At 31.6% G+C, this 23,795-nt stretch overlaps 2 protein-coding genes across 5 annotated transcripts in view; one reads left to right on the top strand and one right to left on the bottom strand.

Moving 5' to 3' along the window:
- The window catches only part of LOC118191664 (tRNA (32-2'-O)-methyltransferase regulator THADA-like), a 155,563-nt gene extending 135,455 nt beyond the window's left edge, over nt 1–20,108 (bottom strand). For 3 of the 4 annotated variants that reach the window (XR_015041156.1, XM_085816842.1, XM_085816844.1), the window contains exons 1-5: nt 20,034–20,108; nt 13,260–13,374; nt 10,071–10,193; nt 9,689–9,818; nt 1,814–2,478 (exon numbers count right to left, since the gene is read on the bottom strand). Coding sequence is in view for 3 of the 4 variants with exons in the window: in XM_085816842.1 (XP_085672968.1) it covers nt 1,814–2,478; nt 9,689–9,818; nt 10,071–10,193; nt 13,260–13,374; nt 20,034–20,062 (1,062 nt within the window). In the remaining variant the exon portion in view is untranslated. The remainder of the gene's footprint in view (nt 1–1,813; nt 2,479–9,688; nt 9,819–10,070; nt 10,194–13,259; nt 13,375–20,033) is intronic. The other variant, XM_085816843.1, reaches the window with a different exon arrangement.
- A 3,003-nt stretch (nt 20,109–23,111) lies between these two features.
- Nucleotides 23,112–23,795, top strand: part of LOC118191670 (ral GTPase-activating protein subunit alpha-1) — a 209,439-nt gene continuing 208,755 nt past the window's right edge. The window contains 1 exon segment of the mRNA XM_085816841.1: nt 23,112–23,413. Within this exon segment, the coding sequence (XP_085672967.1) occupies nt 23,308–23,413 (106 nt within the window). The 5' untranslated portion in view covers nt 23,112–23,307.

The raw sequence follows: 23,795 nt of genomic DNA, 5'->3' as shown, positions 1-23,795 counted from the left end.
ATCTGAATCAGAACTGAAATCTGAAGCATTTGAGTCGCAATCGGATGGCAATTCAGCAAAAAGATCCAAAGCTTCCTGAGTTGTTAATTTTTTTCTAGACATTTTAGCACATCAGAGCATACAACGGATGTAAAAGCGCGCGCAATCAAGAAAAAGGTAGATGCAAAAAAGAAAAGAAAAAATAATTGTGAGTGCTGCCATCTATTGAGTGGAAATTCATGTGTGTGGTGGGACAAATTTTAACCCACTTATTTCAACTGCAAAATTAATGTTATAAAATATTGAATCCAATTTAGATTTTTGAAAATAAAATACCTTTGAATATTAAAAAGAATCATACATATCATAAATTGTATACCAAAATTTTTAAAATATTGAAAAATGCGAGATACATGGATATCACTCTTGTGATCCTATTTTGAATATTTTTTGCTTATAAACTTAAGCCCTGGTATAGTAGTAACATCTACTGAGAAAAATAATAACTAAAATAGATTGTTTTTAAAAGATTAGAAAATTTCTAACGGAAATTGCTAACTGAGAAAGTAAATATTAATTAGGTGGGACATATATTGACCCACCATGCCGCAAAGGGTTAAAACTTAAGTTTCCATAAAAATATTTGACTGAATTCTGTATTGAAGCTAGAATTCAATTTCCCACTATTTCTAAAATGGTGTTAAATGTTCTTCTATTCAGCACCATATACTTATGCGAAATGACTTTTTCAGCTTTAACGGTTATTAAATCCCAATGCACTTTCAATACTGAAAAGTATTGAAGATATATTATGTCCAGCAATATGAAATATTACACCAAGCTTTAATTTGTGATGCATCAAAAAACAGCACATCCATCTGATTAAAACATGATTTTCTTTCATTAATTTTTGCATACTTGATATAAATCTTAAAAGTACTTCTTTTAATAAGTATATTGTATACAAAAAAAAAAAAAAAATTTGGGGGGGGGGATATTTATTTTTATGTTATTCTATATTAATTATCTAGGGTCACGAAAAAATATCAGTTGTAAAATGAACGATTTACGACGTCATGAACAAAAAAAGTTTTAACACCCAAGCCCATCAGTACAGCAGTCATCGTGACTAACCACTATACTGGTTGGGCGGCTGTTTAGGTCAGACAGCTACAGGTGGAAGCTAGGTTATCACCTCTGTGGTACCACAGTTAATTGAGGTATTGCTGAACCTAGCTAATTGTTAAGCTTCCACCACAATTTCAAGGGTGAATAACTCCAGGCGTGATTTAGCAGTTGAGGACACTTAGCTGGCAAAGACACTTAACTGTCCCCAGTTAACCAACAAGACATTTAGCTGACAGGAACACAACTTAATAACAGAATAAACAATATACCTCGAAATCTAGATAAAAAACTATGAATGATGATTAGCATAGTTATTCAATGCAGAATATATTGTTATATAAAAAACAAAGCGTGAGTTTTAACTTCATGACTATTCATCTGATATGTGGATATTCAAGGTTTTCATTTTTGGAAGGGGGAAAATGTTTGATGATATATTTATTGCACATACGCATGGAGAATATTTTCAAATATAATTAAATATATGGAAAAGGTTTGCTTCTAGTACTTTTTGTTTATTATTGGAAAAAAAAATTGGTTTGTTGATCTATATCATCCTACAGGAATTTGGTAAAGTGTAAAATACAGGGAGAGAAGCAATACAAAAACTCAATATTAACAGCTAGGTAATTAAAATTTAGCTGAATGTACTGTTCAAAAATAATTTTTATACACTCATTAATAATAATAGTAATTGGAAATTTACCTGAAAATAATCAATATATTGCAAGATGACTGACAATACCAAGTATTTTCCCTTGACTTTCCAGCTTAGAGTCATCACTTTATCCAGTAAAAATTGAATAATGTTAAACTTTTTAGTTTTTAAGATCTTACTTTCAGTTTTTGAGACAGATATGAGACTTTTATATATATCTTTAACAAATCCAGTTATTCCTTTTATTGGGCTTTCCCAGTTGGATTCTAATAATGATAGAATTTGCTCAACTAATAGTGTTTTAGAAGAAAAAAATACTTGAGATTTATTTCTACTTTCTTGGAAAACCAAGGCATTGTTGACAAGACATTTTTCACAAATCTTCATCCAATTAAGCAAAGCGCTAAAAGCATGAAACTGAGTACCCCCTGGATTAATACAACAAAGATAAATAGGTTTAAATAATACTATTAAAAATGGCAGTTGCTGCAAGGATTTTAGTTTGATGGAAAAAACTTCTAAGGTCTGGCAGGACAAAATGCCATGCAAAAGTGCAATTTGAGGGAAAACTGGAATTTTTTCACGAGCTGCACAGGGTTCAAATCCACTGAAATACTGGTATTCTGTAACTGTTAAATGCAAACTGCTGTTGAGTAATACATTTTTCACAGCTTCCTGAATTTCTTTTTCATCTTTATATTTACTTTCTTCACCTGAAAGAATAAAAAAAAAAATTTTTTTTTTTTTACACTTCATAAATTTCAAATAAATAAAACAAATTACAGTAAAATATCTGGTAACGTGCGATCTAAAAAAAAAAAAAAAAAAAAAAAAAAAAAGGGCACTTCTGAAGGTCTAAATTTATATCCAAAATTTAGGCCTATGAGATATAAAGATTATGTAGTGGGCAAACAATCTATTTCCATTGAAACAGTAAATTCAGGTTACAGGCTCCTAGGTCTAGGGTAATTTTAAAATGTTGTTTAATTATATTTTTTTAAATATAAAATCACTTATATTTTTTAATTTTAAATAATCTGTATAATTTCTGAAATTACTTAGTTAATTGTGAGTGAGAGACTGAAAAACCCAATAAACAAATTTCTCAAGAGGCAGTTTCATCAAATGGCACCACAAAACATCAACAGGTAAGTTCAAGAAATTTAATATTCTATTATCGAAAAAAAAAAAAAAACCCTTTTATCCATAATTGGCATGGTCCTTTGATGCCACTTAAGAGAGATTCTACTGTATTCTCTTTTTAATTAAGCATACTATGAACTAAATGTAAAATTAGGCTTAAACACTGCTAGAATTCTACCTGGGATTTATAATAAAATATATTAGAGGCTTTAACAAAATTAAATACACCAGTGCTTTTTCAAATCATGTTTATAATGCAAATATATTCTTTTAAAAATGTGTTTTCAAGTCATCTATTTTATAAATTTTTTATAAATTAAAAAAAGGCACATTCCCCCTCCCCTAAAGGGAATTGATTTTACTCAGCTTTGCAGTAATTTACAGTTACTTTCTTTGAAGACAGAATTAAGCTACAATATGCATCACTTGGTCTTCTTATAATTATTAGCAAAAGGACTAGTTAACAATTTAAACACAGGTTTTTGTGAAGCATTTATATGTTTTAAAAAGTATTAAAATTTTATGCTTAGTTTGACAGCACTTTTCTGTTTATGTCAATAATGATAACCTTATACAGGGTGCGGCAGTGTTCATAGCGTAATTTCACTTGAGTAGTACAATGATGTACTGCATGAATGCATGCCAGCTCGTGCCACATTTGTGTACTAATGAGCTACCATTTCGAGTGTGACAGTGATATGGATCGGTGAAGTGCACAGCATCCTGCCTTTGCTGTTGAAATTTATTTCAAGAATAACTACTCTGTTATTGCTACCCAGCATCTGTTTCGGCAACATTTCAATTTGGGACGACATGGGAATGTTACAGATGGATGGACCATTGTGAGGTGGGTAAGTGCATTTCGAACAACAGGTTCTGTTTGGAATGGCAAACCGGGAAGAAGTGAGAGAACTGTGCGGACACCAGAAGCAGTGGAAAATTATGGTTTCAACAAGACGGAGCAACCTCGCATACAGCCAGAATTTTCATGGATTCTTAAGACAGACATTTCCAGGTAGAGTAATTTCCCGTTTTGGTGACATTTGCTGGCCGCCCACTAACCTGATCTTTCATGTGGAGACTTTTTCCTTTGGGGCCACCTGAAGCAAGTTTTCCAAACACGTTGTGTCACCATTCCTGAGTTGAAGGATCACATCAGAACTGCTGTTGGCAGTGTCCCAGGGAATACACTACGCCGAGTTATGGCAAGCTTCAAACGTCGCCTAGATGAATGTACTGCATGAATGCATGCCAGCTCGTGCCACATTTGTGTACTAATGAGCTACCATTTCGAGTGTGACAGTGATATGGATCGGTGAAGTGCACAGCATCCTGCCTTTGGAGTTGTGTTGTGGAGAGGGGGCATCATATTCAAAAAGTAATCCCCGCAATATGGCATACCTTTAACTATTAATTGAATAAGAGGTAATAAATAAATTACAGTTACTGCCTTATGGTGTGTTTTTAATATCCTACTATGAAAGCTGTCACACACTGTATGTATGTATCTATATATATGTAAGATAAAAAAATTATAATTTAAACTAATGGTAACCTTTTAATTATCCTTCTCTATTCTATTCTAAAAATTGTAATAACTTCTCTGGATTACGTCATTTCTAGATCAATCCATCTTGCATGGCCAGCTCAACGCTGATGATGTAACTCTGAGAACTGACTGCCATATTGGATAAATGCGCAGTTAGCTTCTTAATAGACTGCCATATTGGATAAATGCACAGTTAGCTTGCAGCATTGCTGCTGCTGCATTGATGTTGTTTCATTTTGCTGTGCATTGTCCTGCTGCTACTATGCCATTATTTAAAATATAATACTCAATATAAAATTGTGGTGTGCATATTGTGCTTATGATTATGTACAATAAAAAATATAGTTTTGATAATTATTTTGTGTCCAGCAATAAAGATTATGTTGAGTTCGGCTATGTCTGTCCACAAGTCTCTCCTTCAATTGTCATCTTTCTAATAATGCAGTAAAGTCTCTCAGCTTTACTACATTATTCATTAAGTTATAATGCAGAAAACCATTGTCAATCTGTTGCAGCTTACTTCAAGTTTTTATCACACATAATATAGATATATACAGTATCACAAAAATTTATTTTTAAAACAAAAATATCCCAATATTATTATTTCTGTGCAAAATGCTGCTAAAAATTTCATCAATTATAGACAAAAAAGTAAGAAATTTAAAACTCACATTCACAAAGATTCACGAAGACATAATAAAATAATTTCAAAATCAGTAAAACACCAAAATTTCCCCCAAAATATCAAATTGGTTTCAAATTAGTATAATTTCCAAAACAACAGAAAAATATAAAAATACAAAATTACAAACAGAGAAATTCAAGCAAAATCTGATTCAACAATACCAAGAAGAGGTAGATCAGATACAACTGAATCCCTCCTCCCAAGAAAAACTATTTCCTTTCTGTTCATCCAATACTAGCTGATGAACCATCTTAAACAATTTAATTATAATAGCTCAAATGAAAATTCTGAATGCCTCCCCGCCAAAATAGATTTCCAGTCATACAAAATAAAAATGTAGAAAAACAACTCCATATGAAATAAATACAACATCCAAAAAGGTAGAAAAATAGGCATATAAATTTCATCAAATTTCAATTAAAAATTCAAATTAGAATAAATTACTAAATATATAATAATAACTAATGGAGAGCCTTAATTTTGAACTCATCACGGTCAGAGACAAAAGACTGCATTCTAAAAAGCAAGCTTAGATGCTAAAGGTTGATAGTTTGGCACCAATGGCAAAATAAATTGGCGATGGAAGGTTTGAAATCTCTCTAATACAAGCTATCCTAGTTCACATAAATAAATAGGAAAATGCTGTCAAGCTAAGCATAAAATTTTAATGCTTATATGTATATATATATATTGGAAGATTTAGGAATTTTATTGGTTTTAAATTTCATTTCTCTCAGGTCTTTATGATTTTGGTTCTAAAGTTCTTACTATTTTCTTTATAATTGATAAATTCTTCAGCAGCATATTGTGAGGAAATAATTTTGGGATATTTTTGTTTTATACATACACACACACACAAATATATCATTATCAAAAAATTTTATGTTACATGTACTTTTAAGAGCCTTTCTTAAAAAGGGGTGTTCTTTTAATTAACTTTTCAGAAAAATGACCAAAAATTCTTTGAATAAGATCTAAATGTAGAATAAAATCTAAACCTTTAACTCAGATTAAAACAGAAAATTTTTTTAAAAATTCAGAAGATTTTGGCAACTTACATAGTGAATGATTGCAATGACACAGATTTTAATTTAAAAAGAGATTCAGAAGTATTTATTTCTGAGAAAAAAGTTGTGCAACTGAGAGATGTGTCGAAAGTTGAATCAAATATTGTAAAAATGTATTATTGTAGAAAAAATAATTTTTAAACGGGCTATACATGAGTCAACTTGTGCTTTTAGGATAGCAAAACGTCTGCGAAGCAGTTGCCAGATGTCTTTAAAACTAGCAAAAACTGTATCAAAATCTGAATCTGAAGAACTTCTTTTCAGCAGCTAATTTCACCTTATATGCGATAAGATCTACTGAAGTTACCTAGAGAATTAAGGCTAAATTAAAAGAATCCTTTCAAGAATTGCTCCTCCATGCTTGAAGCAGAATTTTAAAGACAGAAACGTTAAAATCATGGAAAAGTTGCAAAATATAACCTGCTAGCTAAAAAAAAAAAAAGAGAGAGAGAGAGATTTTACTCATAAAAAGCTTATCTGTCTGCAAAGTACAGTAAAAGAACGTATAGATTGCAGCATTCACTAATACGGAACGAATATGAGTCTTTATACAATTTTTATATATGCAGATATTTTTCAGTGTTTCACATTTTTCCATAGCTGGCACATTTTCTACTACTGAAACACCATAGTCAATGTTTTTATTTTATTCATACATTACTGCATGAAATGCAACCTGCTTATTTTTGCTTGAAAAGTAAAACCTTTTTATTAAAATTCTTAAACCACAAACATGTACAAAACTAATTTTTTTTACAATGGTTACAATTACAAAAACAGGCTTTAGTAATATTTCAATTTTATTACATTAAAATGAAAAAAAAAGGGGGGATGGACAGAATTGCTTAACAACAAAAGTACAGGATGCAGAAGAAAGAACTCCCCATTTCAGGAAACTAATAAAAGAAAAACCAAATAATATATATACAAATTTTACTTGGTACTTATGTAGTAATGCAACCACCTTGACACAATTTGGCAATTTTTTTTTTTTTTTTTTTTTTTTTTTTGGATGAAAAGGTAAAAGTTACTTATTGAGTGCAACTTGGTGATTTTCAAGCCATTTTTTTAGAAAGATTCCCAAACTATCAATAGTAAGTCGGTACACATTATCAGTATACGAAAAGAAAACAGACTTTAGCAATTTAAAATACAAATTTGAATCATTAATATGGATTACATGATATATTAAAAAAATAAAACACATTCTTCTTCAAATCTTTCTGTAATTCTTTTGCATTATTCTTCTCCCAAACTACACAGCAGTCTGTTTTTGCTCAAAAAATAATAATAATACAGTCAAAAGTCGTTAATTCGGACACCCATAATACGGAACGATCTATAAACCGGACCTCAAAGCTAAAAACTTTCTGCGCATGCGCCGCGTTGACACATAGGCATAGGCGTTTACGCGTGCGCGTAAGACCTTTACGACTGCGCATATGCGTGTGCCCAAGCGCAGAATACGTTTTCGCGTGTGCGTTTTATGTATAATGAACGGTATAAGCTAAAATTATGTAATTATCTATTTCAGTTAATGTTGATGACTGCGTTGTTCCTTAATCTACGAATTGGATCTCCGACTTATTATTTTTTGCAGACTGTAAGAGCAATTTTATAAAAGTAAACTTGAACTTTCGATTATGTCAAATAGAATTTCCGATGCTGGAGCTCCCAAAGGATCTACAAAACGAAAGTATGTTTCGATGTCCATCAAACAAAAAGTGGAATTGCTGCAAAAAAATGGATAAAGACATGAAGAAGGTGACAGAGAGTTTAGTGAAAACGAAAAAATTTCGATTGACAAGTTAGTCGGTATTCTCGGCACAGCAATTATGGGACTTGAACAGCAGAACTTTGTAACTGAACAAGAAATTATGTTTGTTTATAGAATTAAAGAGAAAGTATTATCACATAAAACGAAGCAACTTAAACAACTTACATTGAAAGAAATGTTTAATAAAGTAAACAAATAAATATTAACCTTTTTTTTTTTTTTTTTTGGTAAAATTTGATACCCTTTAGATCATAATTGTTCTTTATTTTATAAATTACGGTTTCATATTTTTAATTTTAGAATTTCTGTATGCCATCTTACGAGATTTAAACTGATGATCTATAATCCGTAAAAATCGATATTCCGGAATCGCCGAAGTCCCGACGAGTCCGGATTAACGACTTTTGACTGTAATAATAATAATAAATAAATAAATAAATAAAAAATAGAGAATTGCACAGACTCCATGCTATTCTCAACAACAGCATCTGTCGAGGAAACGCATTTTCTTGTTATTTATTCCATTTAGAATATTTTCAGTAAAATTCTGTATTCCTGCATAAATTTTACTGCAGTTTCTTCCAGCAAAGAAACTCGCCACACTCAGCTCAAAAATCTCAATTTGTTTATAAAAACCAATGGAACTTGGAATACAAAAAAAAAAAAAAAAAAAAAAAAAAAAAAAAAAAAAAAAAAAAAGGACAGCATTGCTTGACTGAAGGACTGTTACTAGGATGGTTGTCAGAAGAATGGTTATACACATGGCTGCCACTTCTACTAAGGTAGTTGTGTTAATATGCTATAAGGTATTTTCCCCCTCCTTCCAGTATGCCTTCTTGATGTAACAGTAGCACTCAGCATGTATTTGAGAGGTCCAGGTTAGAGTCCCAGCAAGGACATTGCATATTTTTCACATCTCTTGCTTCAAAAGAAAGAAGAAAAAAAAAAAAAAAAAACTGACCAAGTCTCTTCTGGTAACTGACCAGGACCTTGAGAGTCATTTCAGCCGTAACAGCATCAATGTTTTGTTGTATTGCCTGTGTAGGTTCTGAAGTTGGAATAACCGAGCAATAGTTTCTTTTCTTTTTTTGTCAGAAACAGGATCCTGTTGATCGAGTGTGAAGCTAATGCAAAAGGCATGTTGCATTGCTGTTGGTGACCCTTCATTATAAATAAACTGTTTTACAACAAAAGCATAACGTTCTGTTGACCAAGTTGTGATCTACTCTGAAATGGCAAATAAGTCACAATTCAATGATATGCTGTACATGATTGTACCCTCTTCTTGTTTGTATCTATGATCCTCCCAAATTAGAAAGTTCTTTCTGCTACATTCTTTACAACCAGTTTTTAAAGCAGCAGTTAATGTCTATGTAAAAATGTAATATAATTTTATTAGTTAAGATTAAAGCAATATGACAAAGCTTCATTTATATAATATTTTGGAGAAATGACAGAATTTTAACTAATAAATTAGAGTTCAAATTAGAGCTAATTCTTTTTTAGTCAGTTCCAAATTCCTATCAGAAACAATACCCACATACTTGTCAAAAAATGAAAGCCAACATAATGTTTGCCAGTTACACTAACTGAATGTGAAGTATTCTATAAACATTAACATATCATATTAGTACTCATTCCTATTTGACTTTTCTATTCTTACAAAAATAAAGCATAAAAAGAAATAATAATTATGCAGTACCTGTCTTCTTTTCATCAACAAAACTGTATGACCAAATAAAAAAAGACGATGCAAATTCTGGAGTAAACAAAACAGTGACCAGCAGAATGAGACAAGTACTACTTAACAGCTGTAAGTCTGATGTCATATTCTACAGAATAAATAAACAGAAAAAATATTTAAAAACATTAGAATACTTTTTAACTAAAAAATAAGCATGGTTTACTATAACATTATTTATAAATAATATGACATAAATAAATAATATTTTTAAAAATTAGATATGAAATATATTTCTCTGAATTTTAAATAACTGAGTAATTTTAAAAAACTTTTTCCTGAAAAAAATAAAAGTTAATGAACAGAAACTTTTAACAATAGATATAATAAAAAACATGCTTACATTATTGGAGATAACAGAAAATAGAAAACTAGTCACAGAAAGAAATACATTGAGCTGTTCTACTTCTAACAATCCAGGATCAGCAACTTTAACAGGACATGTGCGGATAATTTTATATAATTCCTAAAATATTAGGGGAAGAAAAATATGTCTCATTTTTCTGAAAATGTCAGTTAAAAATGTACAAGGAGGAAAAATATTTCATACTTGATTTTAGATTATTTATCTTATACAGACAGCAATTTTAAAACTATATACTTTAAATGCAATTACTAATGAAAATATTTAATTTAAATTTGATATTAGAATAAAATACACAGTATAGAGGTGCCTTGAATAATGAATGAAATCTGAATCCAGCATGATGTTCATTATGCAAAATTATGTTTTGCATAAGTTACTATGAAAATATTCTAATCCACTATCAAGCCTAGGAAAATTAATGAAACACTGTCAGAAAAATGTGAAATATCATCAGTGTTGGAAATACTAATAATTACAGTTTAACTAATAAACTAAAATTTACTTGCTATAAAAATATTGCATATATAGTCTCATAGTTTTTTCTAATTCAATTTATACAATGTTTTTTCCAGTCAGATTAAAAACTCAGCTGTCCCTGCCCTTTTTTTTTTTTTTTTTTTTTTTTTTTTTAAGAGGTTCAGGTTTCCTAAAAGAGTTCCTTAAGAAAGTTGCCTAAAGGAGTCCTTCAATATCTTTCTTTTATTCTGAAATTTTTTATTAATTAATTTATTAATTAATTAAATTTTGAATTAGGTTTAGTATATTAACAAAATTTTCTTTGGTTTCAGAATAACTCTGAACTAATGTATGACATTGTCACTTTGTTCTGTTCAGCCTGCCTGAGCTGCCACAACTTGACTGCGGCCTAAATCCTTTTCCACTTCTTCAGAAGTTTTTCACAGTTGCAATAGATATGCACATTCTCTTCACATAAATAATTGAAATAAGCTTTCTTTTCTATGTTCTCTTCTCATTGGAATAAACTTTCTTTTGTACTTCTTCATATTTCTGCTCAAGAAATACTTGCAGTTTTTCAAGGGTAATATTATATTAAGAAATACATCTACTTGCATTTGTTCCCTTCATTTCTGTACAGTTATCTTTGTTTATGTATAGACATATTTTGTGCATTTTTGCATCACCTAATTGAACACAGATCAAATTATTTGTGTGTTTAATATTTTAACAATGTGTCACAATATCTGTGAATGTGGATTGGATTGGATTATTAAATTATAGCAAAGCACATGAGGGCTATCTGCCTAAAGGGAGGGATGCCTTCGTGGAGGACTTTCTAAGAAAAACTGGCTCGTATACGTGTTACACATGGGGAAATCCACGAAAACGCCCATGCAGCCAGCCCGTTCGCGGGATTTGAACCTCGGACCGAACTACCAGTGTTCAGCGTCTTTACCGCTCAGCCGCTGGTGGGCCCTGAATTTTATGTTATTCAGGATTGCTTTCCTAAAACACCACAGGAAGATTTTTTTTTTTTACATCAAAATATATATATTACAGTAAAGGCTTTTGCTCGTTTTGGTATGTGCATGGGTACTCCGGTTTTATTACTTTGTTGAGAATTCTATGGCTCATTACGCTGTGAATGTGAGACAAGATTCATTATAGAGGGCAGTTTTTATTATGCATATGGATTTATTACATGGAATGCTCATTGTTTGAAATTTTCATTTAACAAGTTTGGATATGGGGTTTAATAGATTGTGACAACCCCATCAAGGTTATCTACCTAAGAGAGAGATGCCTTTGTGAGGACCATTTTAAGGGAACTGACTTATATTCATGTTAAACATGGGAAAAACTTCAAAAATACCTATGTAGCCAGCCTGTTCATTGGGATTTGAACCTCAGTCAAACTTTCAGCATTCAGCACTTTTATTTGCTCAGCTATTTCTATTTGTCAGCATATTTATTATGTTAGGCAACACTGCATATGCAAGCTTCTAACAGGGTGCATACACATATATTATAATCATATTAATAAAATGAAATAATTAAAAAAGTGTGATGCAACAGCATTTATAATGATATGATATTATATGCTTACACTTCATCTTTCAAATTTAAATATATTATATTCCCAACCAAACATATTTTGTTATATAACAGTTATATTCCCCATTATATTCCCAATTATATGAGACAACTTTTAATACATTTAAGGAAGTGGTCAAATTTTTATTTTTTAATAATTATACGTACATTCTGCAATTACACTCCCCCCCCCCCAAAAAAGGAAAGTGTTTTTTTTAATTAATTTTTGCTAAAATATACATTATTTATCTTTGTAAATAATTTGTTAAAGTCTATAATTATATTCTAAAGTCTTAAAAGATTTTAATTTGTTAAATTTCATTTATCAAATTTGAATTTAATTTTTTGCCCAATTTATTAAAAGTTATTTCATCAAGATTTTTCATGAGTATTAATTATTATAAAAAAATAAAATCCAAAAGCATTTAATCTCTTACCATGCTGTAAAATGCAATGTATTGGGATAAGCTCATTTTTTCATATATCCTAAAATTCTATTTTAAAACATGAAAATACTCTAATTGCTAACCATATTATAATTTTGAACTTACTGATTGTACTGAGGTCACAGTATAATCATAAAAATTTTATTGTGCAAAATAAATTAAACTGAATAATATTTTTAAAATGCCTTCTATATTCAATTTAGACTAAACCATACGGGGGGGGGGGGAAGAAGCACAATGGCAAACCACAAGAAAAGGGACAAAACATGCTTGTTTCTGAACTAACAAAGGTCTTAACAAGCTAATTTATTCACTTCTTTCATTGCACCAACCCCCTGATGACAATGTGGCAAAAGATGTAAATTTCTCTTTTCATCATTTGTTTAGCATGTTCTTTTCCTTTTCTTGCAGTTTGCCACTGTGCTTCTAGTTTCTGAATGTGGTTTATTCTGAATTGAGTTTGGTTTTTCCGAATTGATTCTGAATTTTAAACATTTTATTTTGCATTATTGACACTACTTGTTGCTGCTCTCAGCACACAACTGGATAAGGTTTTGAACTGCTTTTTTACTTTGTATTTACTAAAAGTATATATACGTATTTACTTATTACATAGATTTGTTTTCAGACAAGGCAGAAATAAAATAAATTTCAATATCATACAAACCTTCAATTCAACGTGAACATCCCTAACTGAGGTCTTGCTGTGCATTCTAAGAACTATTTTAGATAACTCTTCAAAATATTGTGAAATGGCATCTGTCATCTTTAGTTTACATTCACTATAAACATAAATAGTAATGACTAAGGCGAAAAAAAGAGATAAAATTGAGAAAATGGACAAGTAGCAAAATGAAATTAAAACAATTTATGAAAAAAAAAAAAAAAAAAAAAGCAAAATGGTGCTTTTTTAAGGCATTGTATCTGATGCCATTCATACATAGACAATACTAAGTTTGCTCCCAATATTTTATATAATTTATTTAAAAAATTACAGTAAAACTAGTTTGCCAATATGCATATTTTAATTTTTTAATAATGTTATAAAAAGACGTTTTTCACTTATTTCTTAATAAATAGAAAGCTAAACAAAAAATCATCAGATTATAGTGAAAGTTTTGTACATCACAACAAACTCTATATGTAAATACAACCTAAGATTTAATCTCAACTTAAAAAAAGATAAGAGTTTATCTGATTAATTTTATATTTATACACACTCAAAATTTTTTTCTAATAAAGCAAATGCTAGGAGAGCCCATACCCTTGGCAACAAATTGGGAAAGTGCACACTGCTTGGAGCGTTTCTCAAAATCGCCAACTTCAAAATAACAAGTCAAACAATTGCACAAACTTGGTATCCATGTACACATTGACCTATTTTCAATTTAAAAAAAAAAAAAAAAATTGAGAATTGCACAATCTCTCGACTTTGTCCACGTACACATCGATATCCGCCATCACCAAAATCATTTGTGCTAAGGGTGTGGGCTCTTCTAGGATCCAACTGAGCACATCTTTAGAATTTCTGATACACAGTCTCATGCAGTGGAGATACAAATGTTTTTTCTGTACAACATTGCCATTGCTCTCTTTGAAATCCTTGAGTTTGTTAATAAAAAATTTGTTAAAGTTTTACAAGATATGAAATCGATAACAAAACAAATTCCAAATTTGACCTTCCAAATGCCAATATTTGCAGTAGGATTACCTCATTCAAAATTTGATGGCTTTAGGTACCGTTGTTTTATCACAATGCGAAAAACATACATACATTTATGCAGATTTTTCATTATTTAATTTCTTCAAATATAATATAGGGCGATAATATTTGGTGGCAACAGTTTGAAAAGTGAAATGGGCATTCGGAGTGATTCTACGCAAATTGCAAAACGAAAACCATAGTCCCTCGCAAACAAAGCCCATTTGGACTAATAATTAAATTTAAATTAAGAGAAATGTAAAGAGATAAAGAGAAATCTTAAAAATTATTAAATTAATTTTAAGTAGTTAAAAAGAAAGGGAAAAAATTATCGGACTTTGTCTTATTTGGGGCATTGGCTGGAATTACAATTCCACTTAAGAGCTGAGAAACAGCTCGGCCGATCTCAGTTTAACCTGTTCGCGACGGGCACTTCTGTTACCGAAGCTCTCTCTTCGGATGGTGTGTTAACCGGATGCGTTGTCCTGTGGGATCGGGCAATTTACTTTAAAAAAAATTCGTATAAATGAAATTTGTCATCCAATTTTTCCAATTTTGGGTACATTATGAGAAGAACATTCGGGTAGTCGTCAGAATAAATTTTAAGCCTTTATTATTATATTTTCCTTAAAAATTATATAAAATACTCATTCTAGAATAATATAATCTTCTCCTTATCCTACAAATAAATATATATGGAAAAATATCCAAACAATCGCAGATTTATTTAACACAACACACAATTAAAATAAAAAATATTAAAACTGTCTTTCATAAAAATTCAATGAGCAAGCAATGAAAAGTAAGCAATGTTTCAAAATGAGACAGTGTATGACATTCTTTGAAACATGGGTGTACACAAAGTTGAATATTGCATTAGTCACAGAAATATAATATCTGCTGCTATTTTACTCAGCAAATTTGACTCATTTAGCATTTGTACAGTCAAAAGTCGTTAATTCGGACCTCAAAGCTACAAACTTTCTGCGCATGCGTCGCATTCACGCATGCGCGTAAGACCTTTACGGTTGCGAATATGCGTGTGCACATGCGCAAAATACGTTTATGAATGCGCGTTTAATGTATAACGGACGGTATAAGCTAAGCTAAAATTATCTAATTCAGTTAATGTTGCAGATTGCGTTGTTCCTTAATCTTCAAATTGGATCCGGCTTATTATTTTTTGCAGACTGTTAGAGCAATGTTATAAAAGTAAGCTTGAACTTTTAATTATGTCAAATAGAATTTCTGATATATATTTACTAATATGTAAAGGATCTACAAAGCGAAAGTATGTTTCGAAGTCCATTAAACAAAAAGTGGATTGCTGCAAAAAATGGATAAAGGCATATCCTTTGTTTCTCTAACCATTACGAAATCTGTTTTTCAATTTCACGCTGCTCTGCTGGGGGGGGGCAATGAATTGGAAGTTGATCTGTCAGCACTATCCTTATCTTCAGGGCAGATGTTTTTATTTTATTTGGCTTATAATTCCTTACTAAATGAAGTATTTCATCTCGATGTACTCCGTCTTTGATATGATTTAAATCAAATTCCTCGTCATTAGTTTAATAAACGAATAAATATTAAGTTTTTTTTTGTAAATTTTGATACCCTTTAGATCATAATTACGAGCCGAGAACCGGCATCTATCAACAAAAACTTCTTTAATTACACGAAAATATTTCTATCTATTCGTTGTTAAAAAATTCAGAAAAAATAACGTGAAAAATCAGAAAAAATAATAATAAATAAGAGAAGAATACTATAAATCTCGAAATGTGAAGAACGACAATGATTCAACAAAATGAACGCAAGAGGAATGGTTGCAACCTTCGAACAAGCGAATAGGAAGAATCTGCTAGGTTACCAGGTTCGAACAATTATTGCCAAAGTTGGCGATGTTTCATTTACCAGGTTCTCTGCAGAAGTGCTTCACACATTGCTATTTTTGTGCAATTCTGGGATTTTTTTATTAATCTTCGGATTATGGTAACTTGGCGATTTTGGGGCGAAAATTTGGTGACCAACACTGCTACAGAAACCTGCTAGTTCTTTTTTGGACGCCATTTTGTTTTCACGAAGTAAAGGCCTGTTTTTTTTTTTTTTTTTTTTTTTTTTAACTAAACATTTTTTTTCCAACAACCTGCTAGCTGAATTAGCTTATGCTAGAACTTTTATGGAACAAAAGTGCTTAATCATGACGAAGATTAGGCGCCAAATTGAGAGAAAGTGCAGAATTGCCCACTGCTTACCGCATTTTTAAGAATTCCACATACACGGTATCCATGTACACGTCAATCTATTTTCACTTGAAAAAAAATCCCAGAATTGCACAAAAATGGCATTGCGCATGCTCTTGACTTTATCCATGTACACTGCTAAAGTCCTAGCTAGTAACCTTTATCGCTTTACCAAAATGTTGCCAAATTACCTGTTACCATATTCCAAAGATTAGCCAATTTTTTTTTAAAGTGAAAATAGGTCGATGTGTACATCGATAACGAGTATGTGCAGTTCCTAAAAATGAGCCAAACAGTGGGTGATTTTGCACTTCCCCCTTTTTCGTTGTTTTACTTGAAGTCCTGTTTTAGATATTTTGGTACTTACGTATTAACGCAACCAGGCCAAAATTCGCATAAATTGCCAAATTTGGCGACCCTACTTACGGCACCCCTACGTGTTTAGACGAAAGTTTATTTGTAAAAAGAAAAAATAACACTGGGCGTGTACTACCACAGCAATGTGTTTTCCGCGGAATTTGCCGAGAAAAGAAAGAGACTTTTTTGGTTACTGTACCTAACAGAAGCGCCGTTACCCTCATGGAAAAAATTTGCGAAAATATCAAGGAAGGAAGCATCATTTATTCGGATTGCTGGAAAGGATACAATACAAAAGAGTTTGAAAATGCTGGATTTCTGCATGGAACTGTTAATCACAAATATAACTTTGTGGATCCCAACACGGGCGTTCACATACAACATGTAGAGCGCATGTGGGGCTCAGCCAAATGGAACAACAAAAAACAGAGAGGAACAGCCCGTCATCATCTTGACTCATACTTTATCGAATATATATGGCACCAAGCTCAAGCTGTTAATGGCGAAGACGGTTTTCAATCAGTGCTAAAACCAATAGCCAAAAGATTTTTGCCGAAAAAATAATTCTGCAATTTATTCAAATTCGAAACCGGAAGGGTTTAATTGCTATTTCGGTTGATCTTTACAATATGGTAACTGGTAGTTTGGCAACATTTTGGAGGCGATAAAGGTTACTACCTGGGACTTTGGTAATAATGTGAGCAGTACTCAGTTCTGATTATGCATTATTTTGCGTGAGGGAAATGAGAGATTCGCCAAAAAATCGCCAAGTTACCATAATGTAAAGATCAACCGCTATTTTATATTTTAAAACAAAATAATATAAAAAACTGTATTAAAAATTATCAGTAATTAATAAATGTACATTTTCTTTCTATTCATACTTTTTTACTCAAACTTACAAATCGCGTCAACCTAGTTGCGATAATACGTAAGTACCGATATTTTTGCATGTTTACAGGATCGGGTTTTCATCCACAGAGAACCTGTTGGCGCCGTTGCATTTTTACTCGCCAAGTTCGCCTTTCATTGACGATGAGCAGAGCCATAAACGTGATATTTTGTAAACGTGATTTTTAGGGCATGTAAAGTCAAATTAGCAGACAAAACAATATATTAAGCATATGTAGTAAAAATTCACAGATAACAAGCATGTAGATGTAAAACTAACCAGTTAAACGTGATATACGAAAATAAATTTGTATTTAATTCAAGTTAGCACAGAAAAGAATATATTAAACATAAGACAATATATGAGGATTTATAACGGAAATAAAAATTCATTTAAAAATATAAATTAGTATTAATATACTGAAATTAACCGGTTAAGCATGATATATGAAAAAAATTTGTCTTAAATTCCAGTTAACACAGAAAACAATATATTCCTTACACCAGCAGTGGTTCGCTAATTTTGATGACCATATGCATCGAAATATTCTGTCATCTTAGATAATCAATATTTTTTATTTCTATTTAATCATCTATTTATGTCACACCTGCCATCCTCTGAAAGATTACTGTTAGAAAAGCATTAACGGTTGATCTTTGGATTATGGTAACTTGGCGACCAACTCTGCTACAGTTACCCTCTTTTTTTTTTTCCGCTGCGTGTGCGCAAGCACAGAATACGTTTTCGCATGCACGTTTTATGTATAACGGACAGTATAAGCTAAAATTATCTAATTATCTATTTCAGTTAATGTTGATGATTGCGTTGTTCCTTAATTTTCGAATTGGATTCAGCTTATTATTTTTTGCAGACTGTAAGTGCAATTCTATAAAAGTAAACTTAAACTTTCGATTATGCCAAATAGAATTTCCGATTCTTTAGCTCATAAAAGATCGTACAAAACGAAAGTATGTTTCGATGTCCATCAAACAAAAAGTGAAATTGCTGCATAAAATGGATAAAGACATGAAGAATGTGACAGAGAGGTTAGTGAAAATGAAAAAATTTCGATTGACAAGTTAGTCGGTATTCTCGGCACAGCAATTAACGGGACTTGAACAGCAGAACTTTGTAACTGATCAAGAAATTATGTCTGTTTATAGAATTAAAGAGAAAGTATTATCACATAAAACGAAGCAACTTAAACAACTTACATTGAAATAAATGTTTAATAAAGTAAATAAATAAATATTAAGCTTTATTTTTTTTTTGGTAAATTTTGATACCCTTTAGCTCATAAATGTTCTTTATTTCATAAATTACGGTTTCATATTTTTAATTTTAGAATTTCTGCATGCCATCTTACGAGATTTAAACTGATCATGTATAATCCGGAATCGCCAAAGCCCCGACGAGTCCGGATTAACGACTTTTGACTGTATCTACAAAAATATTTCTATCTATTCGTTGTTAAAAAATTCAGAAAAAAAATAATAAATAAGAGAAGAAGAATATAAATCTGTAAATGCGAACATCGACAGTAATAATTCAACAAAATGAACGCATGAGGAATGCTTGCAAACTTCGAACAAGAGAATAGGATAAATCCGATGGGTTACCAGGTTTGAACTATTATTGCCAAAGTTAGCGATATTTACATTTACTGGGTTCTCCGCGGAAGTGCTTCCACATGATCTATTTTTTTTGCATGTTCACAGAATTAATTCAAATTCGCAACCATCTAATATGGCGATATTATGAGTTGGCGATTTTCTAAAACGCGCGAAAACAACCGATTTGGCGACTTGGCAATTTTTTTAATATGCTCCAAACTGGACGGTAATATCCAGTTTTACTGCCTTTGGCATATGATTGGTGAGCTTTTCTTTCCTCAAAAGTCTAAACCTCCGTGCAAGGCTTGAGTGCGAGGGAAGGACAGGCCTGCATTCAGAAGTTAGAATTGATTTTTAAGGCATAGTTACTATGAAAACAAAATTTACTTGCTAAAATTGTGGTTCACTTTCATAAAACGGACGGAGCCTTTTTACTTAGAGCTTCGGCGCACTCTGTCTGAAATTATAACTTATCTCGAAAACTGAGAAGTACGGGAGCCGGGCACCGGTGCAATTTGAGCTCTGGAACAAACACAGCATATACAACTGATTCAACTTATTATTGAAATTATAAAGTTGATTGAAATTATAAATGATAACGAATGATATTTGAAATCTTTTATACTCGAATTACCTTTTAAGTTTTTCTAGCACAGAACACATACACAAAAATGATTTTGTTATGCACCTACTAAGTCTTTCTGCCCGCAAGTCGGAAAATTAAGCTTGGTGAGATGGAAAGGATGGAACTTAACCTTGGTGGGATGGAAAACTTTAGAAGATAGATATTCTTCCTGTAAAGTAGAGCTACTAGAAATAATGTAATCCCGTCCTTACTGTAAAGGGGGCTCTAGTCAAAAACGTGACGACATAACTTACCATGCCCACCAGCGGCCGAGCGGTAAAGTCGCTGAACACTGGTAGTTAGGTCCGAGGCTCGAATCCCGCGAACGGGCTGGCTGCATGGGAATTTTCGTGGTTTTCCCCATGTGTAACGTTTCTCCATGTGTATACGAGCCAGTTTCCCTTAGAAAGTCCTCCACGAAGGCATCCCTCCCCTTAGGCAGATAGCCCTCGAGGCTTTGCCGTAATCGCACACACACACACACAACTTACCATAGTTCAACTTCTTTGATTCACTAAGCCTGCAGAACTTTTATTTTACTGTCTGTTGTCAATGGATGAAACATCTGCTTGGCTGTCATATTTGGAATGGCGAGTTATCGCCTTGTAGGTTTGGTAATTAATGACAAGCAAACCACGTGGGCTTTCAGTAAAGCGAGGAAAAACAGCGTTTATTTCATTCGATATTTTTTTTATTTTATGAATGAAAGCTAAGGGGAACTGTGGGGAATATATTTTTAATATCCTACAGATCTTACTAATAGTTTACTTGTATTTGGTTAAAGAATCCATTTTAACTATTAAAAGTACGATAATTGTTTTGGAAGAAAAATTATTTACATGGGAATGTACTTTTTCGTCATTTCTCTTAGAAAGAGTCTGTTGTGTGTAAATTTCCATTGCGCATCAATTTATACAAATAAAGCAATATTAAAGAAATGAACCAAACGAAAACATTCAGCAAACATTTAAGGGCGTCGTATACATATTCTTTTTTCTTAAATTGTGAGTAAGTATAACTAAAATTATATTTTATTCCACTATTCTCTATTTCTATTGTAACGCTTTTCGGGATCTTGGATCGTAATCTGGTGCCTACTACAAAGGGTACAAATTAGTAAATTTAAAAAAAAATTTATATTTGAAATATCCGAAAAATTTCCGATACCATATTTTAATGGAAATGTCCATTTGACCGTTCCGGACTCCATTTCGATGACTTTTTTTTTTTTTTTTTTTTTTTTTTTTTGAGTGATGTCTACAGGACTCTTATGAAACGGAGTGTAAAATGGATTCAAAAAGAATTTTTCGTGACATCTGTTGGCTTTAATTTCGTAATCTTTGGCGTAGTCATATAGTTCCAACAACAAAAGTGTACTAAATACCGAAACTATGCACGTTTTGGCGATGTCAAATTTTAAACAATTAATTTTCGACAAGAACGCAATGAAATATATAATAACAGAACTAATAAATATATAATAACAGTTTATATAAGGCAACGGTTGTCGCCGGTTATGTGCCTCCATAATAAAAATAACACGCTTTCGACCTTAGTAATAGCCGTAGCCTACCATAATATGTATAAATATATATAGGGTGTATAACAATATTTAATATCAGTTTATTGTCGTTCTAAAAATATTTAATAAGCGGCATAAGGAAGAAATATGCTGTCCACATCATTTTTTTTTTTTTCCTTGGCTTTCATTTAGAGCTCACTAGGTCTATAGAAGGTAGCTTTGAAGGCTCACTGGTTAAAGGATGGGGAGGAGAACTGGGTAAACCGATAGGAGGGGGAAACAGAATGATTAAGAAAAAGGATGATTAATGATGAGAGATGAGAGAGGGGAGAAAAGAAGGTATTATAATTAGGAAGAAAGTGAAGATTTTTGTTATTCAAGGGGCTGATAAAATTACATGATGTATTTAAATACTTGATAAAATTGCATGATGTATTGTCTGTTTTAGTTGCAAATGGAATGAGGGAAACCAGGCTTAAAAACTGTTTTTTGGTTCTGTTTAAGGGGTTTCCTTTATAATTGCTAAAAAAGGAGATGGATGAAGTTAAAGAAGGAATAAACCTACAACGAGGTTAAAGGAGGGATAAAAATTTTAATTGAGAAGAAATAGTCAGAAGTTCTTTCATATGGGCTGGAAGAATAAAAGTGATGGGCATGGAAGGCTATGTACACGTGAAAAGTGGCTGAGTAAAACGGGAATGAGGTACCAGTGTAATGTGCGAACTAATATGCGAGTAGTAATGTGAGAACTAATATGGTATTAGATGTGTGTCGGTAAGTAAGGAGAAGACACAAGATAAAACAGAGCAATCGCTCTTAACCAACAACACTTGCCTTAGTGCCCCATTTGTAATTCTCCTGTATTCTCCTGTATCCTCCACGAGATCCCATTTGAGTCAAAGGAGTGCCACTAGGAACCTTTCCAGCATTGCTTAGCATTTGTCGGTCAGCAAGGAGGTTAGAATCACCTCCTTGTTTGTCAGAGTGAGAAAAGGAAGGATAACAGTAAAAATGCGAGTGATCGGGTTAAAAATATAGGGACCATAGTTAAGTTTGAGAAACATAAATCTTGCTATGTGTTTAAGATAGAAATAAGTAAAGAAATATAAGTAGGAAACAGTAGAAATGTAGAATAGTAGAATTGTGTAAACTTAAATGCTAATTAAAATTTTGAACTTAATAAGTTTGTTGAGGCATAATGACGCTGTCTTTCAGCATAATTTTAATATGTATTATATTTTTCAAAGGGAAATAATTTCATATTGCAGTTTAACTTTCTACATTCATATTAACATTTACTAAAATATTAGATTGTTTTCAAATGGAATTCAACAAGTGTTTTTTCAATAATTTAAAGACCTCCTAATGCACATATGAAATAGATGCTGAAATAAAAAGCATTTTTTAAAGTTTGTTCTATTTTTCGTAACTGCACAGATTTTCTTAAAACTATACGTTACTTGACTAGTAATTTTTACAATTAGAATGAAGACGGACGCTACTGTAAAATAACTGAATTTTTGTCAAATCATTTTGAATAGAGACAGAATATGCAAGATGATTTCAATCTGCTTGCAGCAGCTACTGTTTTAATAAGTATGAAATAAACATAACAAAACTAAAATATTACCTAAAGTTAACTGCTGACCTTGAGTTCCTGCGAATAAATGTACACAACACCATGAGAAGTGGGAATACAATGTGATGTTTTCGGGGGAGTGTCGATGTTGTAATATTAAAATTTTGCATGACGTTTGAACGATGTTTAGTAAGAAACCTCATTCAGATGTCAAAAAATCGTCTCAAAAAGTTTTAGATGCTAAAAAGGATTGTCTGAGCCGCTTGAAACATTTACGGATTGTACTCGGTAAGTATAAAAAATGTAGGAGTTTATATATAAAGTTTAAATCTTTTTAATTGATTTTATATTGCTCTTTAGTTACGTATTCTGAGATTTAGTTTGTGTTTTCGCTTGCTGTTATGAGATCATGAACCCTCAAATTAAAATCTTAAAATTTCACCGGAAAAATTATCTTTTAATTCTCTGTTTAAAGTGACGTACGAAAAAATAATCAGCTAATAATGATTATTTAAGCATTGAACTGCATTATCGATGGTTGATAGTAGTATTTCTGAATTATATTCTATGATTTCAGCTACTGAGAAAATGATTTATACGTATTTTAATAACTTTAATAATTTTTTTTAATCATGCATAGCGAACTAATTAAATCAAGTATAATGCATTT

Source organism: Stegodyphus dumicola, chromosome 5, assembly GCF_044657685.1.
Source record: "Stegodyphus dumicola isolate Sdum_Otavi_A_Nest chromosome 5, ASM4465768v1".
NCBI classification, from domain to species: Eukaryota; Metazoa; Arthropoda; class Arachnida; order Araneae; family Eresidae; genus Stegodyphus; species Stegodyphus dumicola.
Note: the sequence above shows the minus strand (reverse complement) of the source record. Positions and strands in the feature narration are given on the sequence as shown.